At 40.0% G+C, this 12,193-nt stretch overlaps 1 protein-coding gene across 1 annotated transcript; it reads left to right on the top strand.

The window, feature by feature from the left end:
- Positions 1 to 159: 159 nt before the first annotated feature.
- Positions 160 to 8,426, top strand: ACTR8 (actin related protein 8). The gene is made up of 13 exons (XM_064156678.1): positions 160 to 392; positions 619 to 789; positions 1,919 to 2,029; positions 2,280 to 2,384; positions 3,015 to 3,188; positions 3,704 to 3,797; positions 4,496 to 4,628; positions 4,754 to 4,907; positions 5,399 to 5,494; positions 6,043 to 6,183; positions 6,585 to 6,849; positions 7,125 to 7,288; positions 7,806 to 8,426. Exons 1-13 carry the CDS (start codon positions 270 to 272, stop codon positions 7,947 to 7,949), a joined length of 1,875 nt encoding a protein of 624 aa, XP_064012748.1. The 5' UTR covers positions 160 to 269; the 3' UTR covers positions 7,950 to 8,426.
- The last annotated feature ends 3,767 nt before the right edge of the window (positions 8,427 to 12,193 follow it).

Here is a 12,193-nt window from a genome sequence, read left to right as displayed (position 1 = left end):
CTCGTCGCCGGAGCGCAGCGGCTGGCGCAGTCCCCCGGCACAGCCTCTGTCTCAGCCGCGAGGCTGCAAGGCTCAGGCGCCGCCGAAAGGAAAGCAGAGTCAACGACTGCCGTCGCTCCGTGCTCCGCAGAGCCCCCAGCAGTACCTGCCTGAGGGGCGGCACCGGGCCCGGGCCCGCCCGCTTCCGCCCCGAGCGAACGCCTGGCGCGCCGCTTCTCGGCCGCCGCACAGAGCGGCTGCCGCCTGACGCTGCTCACCCGGCGTGGAGCATGACCCAAGCGGAGAAGGGAGAGGCGGAGAACGGGAAAGACAAGGAGCGCGACCGGGAACGCGAGCAGCGAGGCGTCAAGCGTCCCATCGTCCCCGCCGCCGTGCCCGAGTCCCTGCAAGAGGTGAGGCCTGGCCGCCGGGAGAGCGGTGAGAAACAAGGCCGCGGCGGCTCCCCAGGGCGGCTCTTCCTTCTCGCTGGCCTGGCGGCTGCACGGCACCGGGACGGGGGGTGGGAGCGGGGCGGGCTCGGCCTTTTAAAGGCCTGGGCGCGGGGAGGCGCTGGGCGGAGCGGCTCCAGGTGGTTGCGGGGCTGGCGGATCACTCCCCTGCGCCTTGTGGTGCTTTCAGCAAATCCAGAGTAACTTCATCGTGGTGATACATCCTGGCTCGACCACTCTGCGGCTCGGGAGGGCCACGGACACGCTACCCGTGGGCATCCCCCATGTCATCGCGCGGCGGCACAAGCAGCAAGGGCAGGCGGCCTACAGAGACAGCTGGCTCCTGAGGGACGGGCTCAATGTAAGCAGCGCCACGCACCACTCGCACGTCCTCCAAACTTGCTAAATCGGACGTTTGAACAATGTCTTTCTGTTGCGGTTTTTAGTGATGTAGTGCATATCTGGCCTTCATGCATTCTGTTTTTCCAGAGAGGATACATACTAAACTTTCTTCACTTTCGATGTATTGTAGAGGCTACCTTACTGTAGTCAGTACCTTTGTACCAGTCACAGTATCACAGTATTATCAGGGTTGGAAGAGACCTCACAGTCAGTGGGAGGGCTTCCATGTCTTCACAGTAAGCTAAATCTAATAAATTATCGAGCGTTTCTACTCATAGAGGAAGTGGTTTCAAGTTGTGCCAGGGAAGGTTTAGGCTGGATCAGGAAATACTTCTTCACTGAAAGGTTTGTCAAATAGTGGAATGGTCTGCCCAGGGCAGCGGTGGAGTCACTGTCCCTGGAGGTAAGCAGCGTGTGGGCCTGGTTGTTAGGGACGTGGTTTAGTGCTGACCCTTCAGTGATGGCCGAGAGGTAGACCGGATGATCTTTGAGGTCTCTTCCAACTGGACGTATTCTATGATTATGTCATTTCTTGGCTCTGTGGTGATAATCACACCCAGTACTTCTGTTACAGAATGGCAGCTGTAGAACTGGAATTGAACTGCTCCATTTGCAAATGCATTCATTACAAGTTGGCTTGTAACTTAAGACTGCCAGTAATTTTAATTTAACCTGCTCAAAAAGTGCATGTAATTATCTTATTAGTGCTTTAAATCTTTACAAAACTCATTAATTAAATTAATGTATTGATTTTTAAACCTCACTTTTAAATACCTGAGATGGAGTTAAGCATTTTTGCACCCCCTTCCTCTATCTGTAGTTAAATAATGTCCTGAATTCACCACACCGAAGTCCAGCAGCTGTTAGCTAGAAGATTCAAGTTGTCTTAGAAAAATAGGCATCAAGAATTCAAATATAAAAGTTTCTTTAAAAATAAGCATGTCCATTTTATGCTGCACAGACCTCTGTTCTTTCTACAATCTGATCATCCACAGTAATGATTTCATTGTTCAATAATTGCTTCAGTATTACAAACATGTAGTTGGAAAGTAAAGTATTTACGTTGCATATTTGTGGGCTTTGTTTAGAAACCTGAGAGTACGGAGCAAAGACAAAATGGCCTTAAAATGGTGGACCAAGCTATATGGTCCAAGAAGATGTCAAATGGTGCGAGGCGTATACCAGTGTCACCTGATCAGGTAACCAATTTTCAGTTGCTATTTCATAGAGTCACTTGGTGTGATGCTGTGTTTTAATGGACATGAATAAATACCCCTTATACAGCAAAGCATGGATAGTGCTACTGTGTGACCTAACTCTGAAGATCTGACAAAATGAAGATTTAAAATGCTGCTTTGGGGCAGGGAGTGGTGCTTCTCTTTTCTTTCATGCACAAAAAGTGACTGGTGAAATATTTATCAACAGCATTTTGGTTTGGTTACATTTCAGGCGAGGTCATACAACAGACAGATGAGGCCAGCAATTTTAGATCACAGCTCTGGGGCCAAGTGGACGAACACATCAAATCACCCTGAGTTTTTGGTAGGAGAAGAGGTAAGATTCATTTTTCTGCTGAAATGAGTTCTTGTATTATGTTTTAATGTAACTATGTAATAAGCAGCAGATTGCTGTACATTAATATGTACTGAAAGGCATCTGTATTTAGTCAAGTGATATGTAAGAATCCATAAACTATCACTCAGCAAGACCAGACAGATTCTATCATTTGCCTAACTTGTGTCCTGGATCCTTTGCTGCTGTAAATCAGTGTTTCTGCAGGGACTAGGTGAGAATTTTGCCCGTGTGGTATGACTGAAAGAAGAGTCAAGAAATGCATAAAAGGATCAGTACTTGGAATCACTGCTCAGTAATTAGGTATTCATGAGCTTCAAAGAATCTGTACACTATTTTAGTTACTAACTTGAGATAGTGGAAGAGCATACCATTATGTTCAGTGTATGTCCATGAATAGGAAAATTCAAACAATTTAAACCATGTATTTGATGTCTTTTTTATGTTAATGCTTTGTAATTCAAGCCTTGCTAAAAAGAAGTCCACTGTATTGCTGCTCCATCAGTGTGAATGCTGCTATATGTCTTCTATCTGCTTCTGAAATAGCTTTCTAATACTTGCTACTATTCTTATGGGAAAGACAATGCATAGAAGATCATCTCTTATTTTCAGGCACTGTATGTTAATCCACTAGATTCTTATAATATACATTGGCCTATTAGAAGAGGGCAGCTGAATCTCCACCCAGGACCCGGTGGCTCTCTCACTGCAGTGTTAGCAGATCTTGAAGTTATTTGGTCACATGCAATACAGAAATACCTGGAAATACCACTGAAAGACCTAAAGGTGAGCTTGTGAACACATTGCTGTGGGCTGTATCCGCTTGTCAGTGTTACTGTTAGCCTCTTACTGGGAGATTTCTTAATAAATTCTTTCTGCTGGTGAGCACTTGGAATTTTGTGCACGTCTTTAAGACAAAATCTGTTCTAGAACTCCTGCCAAGGAGCTTTGGAAATCTCATTATAAAATTTCATTCTTAACCTGTTTGGGATAGTTTTTCTTGACTAAAGAGGAGTCAACTGAGGAATGGGTGATTAATTCTTCCATAATTTCTTCTTCTTGCTGAGATGTTTTTCTCCTGTCTCATATACATTTAAATGTTGTGGCAACCTATGAACTCTTGACCTGGTACTTATTCTGAAATAATTATTTTAATTATTAAAACCCTCTCCCTTTTCCAAAATTTTGCTGCTTTAAATAAGTTGTGTGTTTGAGATCTTCTTCCTTAGCATTATGTAGTCAAGAATATAAAGAGAAACTTAATTTGAGAGCTGGCTTTAATTTACTGTTCTTATCTTCAGTATTACAGATGCATATTACTAATTCCAGACATCTATAATAAACAACATGTGAAAGAATTGGTAAATATGATCCTAATGAAGATGGGCTTCTCAGGTAAAGCCATACATAAGCAAGCACTTAATGATTAGTAGCATAAAGGTTTGGGTTTTTTTGCCTTTCAGGCACATTTTGGAACGTCCATCCCAGTCTAGCTGGCACTAGCACCTTTCAACTTTTGCTATTCCCATAACTGTTTTCTCTTTTAATGGGGAAAAATGGTTAGCTAGAAACAAAACAAAGTTTGTGGTTTGCTATTAGTATTTCAGCTGTAGGCTTTTCACTTCAGCTGACATAAAAGTACTAAGTCTGATATCTCAGGCATTTCTAAAACACACAATGTTTACTCCACAGGGTATTAAGATTCCTAGACTTGTAAACAATAGTGTGTGATGCAAGATGCTGCTACTGCCCTCTCCACATATGATACAGCAGGAGGATTCAGAGTTGCATAAGTGCATGCACTTAATACAGAAGACCAATAAGGTTTTTTAGATGCCTAAGTACCTGTCAGTTGCCTAATTGACTACAGGCATCTGCTCGTAGCTTTCCTCAGCACTCTTGAGTGCCTTCCCAACAACAAAAAAATAATCTGTAAGCCCTGCCCCCACCTCACCTTCACTAAATATACAAACTTCCAGTCTAGAGTCCTGCTATTAGTATATTTTAAAAGACATTCACATGCCCTTTAAATACCAGCAACGTGGCTCTGGAGCTTGGCATTAATTTGATATAACTTTTTCTCATATTGCTAGGAATCATTGTGCACCAGGAATCTGTCTGTGCTACTTTTGGAAGTGGTTTAAGCAGCGCATGCATAGTAGATGTAGGAGATCAGAAGACAAGCGTTTGCTGTGTAGAAGATGGTGTTTCCCATCGCAACACCAGGTATCATTTAATATGCTTACCAAAGATTTTAACCCCAAATTTCTGTAAGCTGTGGGAGAGGGTCATCATATTACAGTATGAACCTTGAAGAATTCTAACATCTTTAAATGATCTCTGTGCTTTAGGCTGTGCCTTGCATATGGAGGTTCTGACGTGTCAAGGTGTTTTTACTGGCTTATGCAACGTGCAGGATTCCCATACAGAGACTGTCAGTTAACTAACAAGTTGGACTGCCTTCTGCTTCAGCACTTAAAGGAGACATTTTGTCATCTAGACCAGGTCAGAAGGGAAAGTGGTATATTCTCCAAATAATCTTTTTTTCCCTTTAGAGAATGGTACTCTGGGGAACCTTTTTCAGTCTAGAGTTGCTTGTAAATGGAATAAAATGTAGTGTTTTATTCAATAGAATACTAGCAAAAGCTGGGGAAGATTTAGACTTGAAGTATTTATCATTTATTTTCCTTCTCGTTGAAAGGAATCCCAGCTCTTAGAAAGGTAGTTTCTTTGTTCTTATTACTGAAGGAAGCTGATTGCTGCGTATTTGCTGGCTTTCAACTTGAGTTTTGTAAGATCTGTCATCATAAACCCTCATTTCAGAGGCTTAGGCATGTAAAATCTGGTTTGGCATTTTGCACAGGTAAATGAAATTCATAGTCTAAGAGTTCTGTTACTTTTTGTTATTTCCTATGGTTTATTAAATAGATTATGCAGGTCAGTAGAGAGATATAAAATATACTTTTTTTTGTTGCTCCTTTTTTTTTTAACCTTAGGATATTTCTGGATTGCAAGACCATGAGTTCCAGATTCGTCACCCGGATTCTCCAGCTTTATTATACCAGTTCCGATTAGGAGATGAGAAATTACAGGTGATGCTTTATATATTGGGGGATTTTAATTAAAATAATTATACTCAGCATTCAGGCTCAGGGCCTCATTTTGTATCTCTCCAGTGCTACTAAGCCCACAAGATTTATGGATTGTTCTTAGGATATACTTGGTGATGGCTTTAAAATTAATTCCTACATGTCTGAATGGGCCTAAGGCAGCTCTGGCGTATGCACAAGACTTCATAACTAGTATTATCCAGAACCTTCAGCTAAACATGATCATATTTATCCTTCAAGAGCAGTTACAATTTAACTTTGTAATTCTATAACAAAGTGTATTTGCATACTTATTTATCATCTAATGCCACAGCACATAAAGAAACCCCTACACATGTAAAATTCTGTGGCTTTTTTGCTTGTATAGAGCTGAAGGCATTTTAGTCTCTTACAAAACTATTTGGGGAAAAAAGTGTACTTCATTTTTCAGTTGTGAGAAAAAAAACAACTTTTTTTCTAGTAAATACCAAAGGATAAAAAAAACCCTAAAATCTGTATAGTAAACTCATGTCAAATCTCTCATTCTTCAGGCTCCAATGGCTCTGTTTTATCCAGCAACTTTTGGAATCGTTGGACAAAAAATGACAACTCTGCAACACAGGTCACAAGGGGACCCTGAGGATCCTCATGATGAACATTATCTGCTAGCCACACAAAGTAAGCAGGAGCAGGTGTGTAAATGCTCATCTTATTTGTCACTAAGTGTCATTTAATGGGAGAACAAAATCATGACTCATTAGCTCATCTCAGAAACCAAAGTTTTTATCTGGGCCGGAAGCACCAAAGTGTAACTTTAGAGTGTTATGGATGTCTAGACAAGTCCTTAATTAGAACTGTTTATTTTCAGAGCCTAAGAGGGCTTCATATTATGGCATTGATATATGCAGTGGTGTTAAAAATAAAACCTCTACTTTGAAAGTCAGGATTAAAATCAAGTAATACAATGCTTAACCTTTCCGTGCAAAAAGGTGATGAGAAGAACAGTGGAGGCAGATAAATCATTGTCTTTTTCTGTAACCTGATGAAGATCTTACATTTTTCATATAGTTCAATTTGTTTTCTCATTTCTAAGTCTGCAAAAGCTACAGCTGATAGAAAATCTGTGTCAAAGCCTGGTGCGTTTGAAGGAGACTTGAGAAGTCAAGCCTCAGAAATTTCAGAGAGGATGTACCCACAAGAAGTGGAACTAGGATCTTCCCAAAGTGATTGCCTGATCCCTGGCAACGATTCAGAGGAACCTTTAACTGCACACACCTCCAGGAAAACAGCAGTTTCTCAGTTTGAAGGCAAGGCCTTAGGCCTTGACAAAGCCATTCTTCACAGTATTGACTGCTGCGGTAAGAATTACATCTGTACAATTCTGTGAGGTGTGTGCCAGAGTAACACACCTGTTCCTAAGTTTTTTTTATCTCCAGAATAGCTGCACTGTTTCTTATACTTGCATCTTTGTTGAAATTTCTTGAGCTAGTTCGAACCTGAAGGGAACTGAAGATGAATTGCAAATGCAAACACCATTTTCTGTCTGGTCTAACTTGTGCTAAATTCTTCATAAATCAAACAGTGGCTGAGTGAACTTTCAAAAACCAGATATTTTTCTATATATCCATTCCAGCATCTGATGATACAAAAAAGAAGATGTACAGCTCCATACTAGTAGTGGGAGGAGGCCTCATGTTTCACAAAGCTCAGGAGTTTCTGCAACACCGAATTCTCAACAAAATGCCACCTTCCTTTAGAAGAGTCGTTGAAAATGTTGAAGTCATCACAAGACCTAAGGTATGTTGTTAATTGCTAAAATGTTAGTAAACTATAATCTGTGGAAATCTTCAAAATATTAAAAAAAATGTGTCCTTTCAAAACTACAGATTCATTGCATGTCAGGAGATGCAGGAGAGCTTTCAGCTCATAACATAGCACTCTCCAGTTATAGGCAGGAAGTTACAGAGGTATAGCAAGAGTGTTACTGGTATTGATCACTGAAGTGTTTATCAGCTAAAAGCTAAAATAAGCAGCTAGTACTGGCCCATGAAGTTAACCTGCCTGCTCAGCAAGAGATTTTGTTTGGGTTTATTACTAGTAAGTTAAAAGAAAGCATAGCATTAAAAAAGAGAGCCATTTTCATTTGGTATTAATCAGGCAGAAGCTGTAAAATCAAAACTTGAATATTTGTCAGAATTTTCACTGCAGGATTTCCATGACATTTGTAAAAGGCATCTTAAAAGAGTGACTTTTCTAAATGCTTTAAATGGTGATTTACACCAGTGATTGTGTACCATCTGTGCTTTGTATTCAGGATATGGATCCCCGCTTAATTGCATGGAAAGGAGGTGCAGTCTTAGCCTGCCTTGATACAACTCAGGAGCTGTGGATATATCAGCGAGAATGGCAGCGTTTTGGTGTCAGGATGTTGCGAGAGCGAGCTGCATTCGTATGGTAACCGCTGTGTTTACAGTGGAACGTGATCAATGGAGGATTCCTCTCCCCAGGTGATCCCTTTTCCCAGTGCAGATGTATTGATTTTCTGCTGAGAGATGTTTTTATATTTTGTTAAAACTAACCTCAACTGAGATTTTCCCAGAAATTGTGCAAAAGTCTTAAGCACTGTTCTGCTTCATCTTTGAAATTGCATGCATTGAATTCTGTGCACAGAGTATCACACTGTGAAAATCCGACGTATAAAATATTGACATGGCAGATGTTGAGCCAAGATTCATTCCAGATACATGTACACAGAAGCAATATCTGAAGAGTGCATGCTGAGGATTTAATGCCTTATTCTGAGCCCTACTCTCATGTTACCAGAAGATGAATTGTTAAATAAGCAATCATCATGGAAAAAAACCTAACTCTACTCTTTGATGTTGGTATTTTGCTTGTATAATAAATTATTCTATTCAGTGGAAAGACTTAAGAATGTCAAACTGGAGTATTTTTTCTTGTCTGTTCTCAGCAGCAGCAGCTCTTGCTAGCTTTTCATTATCCATAGTAGCTATCCTTTCCTTTCCCTATTTAAAATAACCTAATCTACACTCAACTACATCTGTTTTTATAGAGCCACCACCAACCTCAATCCTCTGGTACAGGCATATTTCTATCCACAAATAATCCTTACTGCTATTTGCTGGGTTGTTTGGGGTATTTTTTGTAATGAAAGCCCTGACCACCTTCAGATCACCTCAAATCCGTTTCTGCAATTACAATCTAAATTAAAACTATTAACATATTAAAACATTTTAACAATATAACAACTAGCAAAGATCAATTAATGTCATTTCTATAAAGCATACAAGAACGACCTGACTTCCTTTTAATTTTGCTTTTATTTAGAGTTCTGAAAATAAAGGCTATTTCCACCTAGTAATCTTCCCTGAAAGCATTTAACTGCAGGCCGTGATTACATCCTTGTATTTTATTTAAGACTAGGACCTGTGGGCTCTCTTTTAGTCAAGATAGCATACAACAGTTCAGATTTTACTCTGGCAAGATTAGATGTCATGGGGCAGAAGGGAGGCATTCCTTTCAGGGAAAGGGTCCAGAATTCCTATTGTAGAAGAAGTGTTTGGGGTTCTCTGAAGCCAACTGAATGTAATACAGAAGATAAAGTATGAATGTACCAAGATCTTTTTTTAGATGGTTCTCCATGGCAAGCATTTTACAACTTCACATCAGTGGGTACTGACACTTGGACACACTGAAGGGTGAGGTAATTGCTCAACTTTAAAAGCTCCATTATTGTTACAACAGCATATCAAACGTGCTCTGCATAGTGCATCTTTAAACCTGCTAGTCTAATAAAACATGGTGAGCATCATAGTAAGAATTACCAGCAAGATGCAATTTCGTGTTACTTAAGTGTGATTACCTACTTACTGTGTATTTTCTTTCATTTTTGTGTTCATTCTGAACAAAATGCTACTGTTTAAAAACATTCTTAAATAATATAACCTCAAAGTAAAATAACATGCCATAACAGTGGAGTAGAGCTTTTCTGAAAGCAGCCACAGTTCTGTCAGACGATCTCTCCTCAAAATTCACTGGCCAGCACTGCCAATCTGACTTCCCTGGAAGCATATGTCCTCCTGCTGTGCTAACAAAGAACTATGCTTTCAACTTACTATGATTTAATAGAAAATGACCTTTGCTTCCACTTTTGGGTATTTTTCCAAAAGTACTTCATATTTCTGATGCTCATAAAGCAGTACTAAATATTCAAGACTGCTTGCTGTAGAATTCACTTCTACTTAGCTATTTTACAAAGTTATATTTGGATTCCACAAACTTCCCGAGGGTTTAAGGCATTTCAGTTAAAAAGGAGTGACTATGTAAGTGATTAAATGGATTTCTGCTATAACTCTGTGTGTGATAAGCACCACACACCCTGCAGATGGCACTTTATGAACTAACAGTTTGTGCTTTTTGAAGGGCCAAGTTCAAAGTGCCACAACAGGAACCCCCTACAGTTGTTTGAATTCAGGCACTGTTGCTTGAAAATGGGTGTGGTAAACATACCTAGTCCATTAAACCTTAAAAAAAAAAATAGAAACAGCAGTACTTAGCTGCCTAAAATATGATGGGGAAAAGTAGGCATTAAATTAAAAAAGTCCCCGTGGTCTTTCTTGTGGCAACAAAAAATTATCTCACTGCAGATTGAAGGAAACTAAAAGAAGTGAATCCCATAATCAGGCCACTCTACTTATTGTCTATCTCCCAACAACACAAGTCAAAACAAATAAACAAACAATAGGTATGACATACTGCAAACTACAGTTAATTCAACCTCTTCTAGCTGGAGTTCCTCTGTATGCAAAAGCACTACCTACACAGCAGCAATCTCCTGACCTGAGAAGTCAAACCTTTAAGGTAAGTATAATGAATGTCTGCCTTCTTGCTCCTAAGGACACCCACTGTCCTGGTGGAGAGGGGTCCTGGAGAATAAGATTCAAGCTGGTTGGTGCTTGTCTTAGTGTGGAAACAGAAATCGCCAGTTCTACAGTCACCATGCCACTTAAAACAGTGGCCACCTTCCGCTACAACAGTGTAATCCTTCCAAATTCTGCAATCTAACCAACTAAGCAGGAGTACAAAAGGGCTTCCTAGATAACTAATAGTGCCACTTGGTCAGCTTGTTTGTTCAGGATATTAAACATAAGTTTATTAACACTTCTTAAACACCTTTCCATCTCCAAGTCTCACGAATAGCTAAGACTGAAGTTAGCAGGGCAGCAGAGAATTGCTTACAGACATCACCCATCTCTATTACAATGCTTATCTTGAATTGCATGGTGACTGCCAGTGACACCTTCCTACATGCAGCTATTCCTACAAATATTTAGCGAAAATGTAAAACATCAACTACTGTTCTCTACTGAAATGCTAATTCAAGGGTGCAAACATACTCCCAGGAGCAAAATTTGCCCATACTGCATTTAATGAAATGCACCAACATGAAATGTTGAGGGTGTCTTTAAAAGGATATTACATTACAGAATTAAGGTAAGACTACTATTATGTTTATATGTACTTTTCATTGTAAAGGATTTGAAAGTGTTTTTTTAGATAATATGCATACCCATAAATATATGCATGCATACATAGGCTCCACTTTCCCAAAAACATAATCCAAACAGACTGTGATACAAACAGTATTGACATTAAAATTTCACTAATCTTTGTGCTGCTAATTCATGTATTGGTTTAGTGTTTTCCCCAGAGTTCTGTCATAGTATGAATCAACTGTAGTAAATGCATACACCATAATCCATCCTTTTCTCCCACTTTGCTGCTGTAAGATCCTAGTCATCAGCACTTGAGACTCGGTTTCACATGAGGGTCAAGGTTACACACAAGAAAATTGAGCCTATACTTTCTGATTCTTACTAGTGCCGTTGGAGTGGTTGAGCTCTAGCTCTATGCAATCAAGGCTCCAACCCCCACTACTGACTCAAAAGAAATAGAATAGTTCATAAATTGATACTTCATGAATGTTCATAGATATGTTTCTGTATTTTTACCCATAGTTAATATTTTCTACTGCCATTTTAGTTGCTTGCTGAATAAATGCATTGAAGGTGTAAGAAAATACCCAAACATATTGCAAACACCTGTCAGGATGGTTTCAGGCATTCTTAATTACCACGTAGATTAAAGATTACTTATATGAGCTACACGTTAACTCAAAGTTCCACAGGGGACAGTTGCTCTTTTCCATTAGGGAATAATTATTCAGAAGTTCACAACTTGGTGCCTAAGTAAGAATAGCCAACCACCCAGAGACAGTCCATTATTTTCTGCTTTGACTTAGAGCAAAAATTATTAACAGGCAGTTCTCCCAGAAAATCATCCAATACAATCCAAGCAGAGTGATAAGGACAGACTTGGGAAAATAGTCACCATGCACGTGTCTACTGTAGCAGAGGCTGTTACCATTACAAGTTGTCTGAAATAAGTTCTTACAACGGCAGTCTTGATATCCTTATTCTACCAGGATCATTCTGTACAGGAAAACAAGACTTGTGGGTCCATCCTCCAGCAATCCAGGAGAATAGTGCCACTGACTCTTCCCACAATACTGATCCTTGGCCATTTTCCAAGGAATTTTATAGGATTTTCTCCCTATCCACCACCTTTCAAAGTAGTTTAGTCTACATCAAACGTGCACTGAAGTAAGATATACTGAAGATA

This window comes from Pogoniulus pusillus, chromosome 16 (assembly GCF_015220805.1).
Source record: "Pogoniulus pusillus isolate bPogPus1 chromosome 16, bPogPus1.pri, whole genome shotgun sequence".
NCBI classification, from domain to species: Eukaryota; Metazoa; Chordata; class Aves; order Piciformes; family Lybiidae; genus Pogoniulus; species Pogoniulus pusillus.
This window is presented reverse-complemented; position numbering and strand designations above follow the sequence as displayed.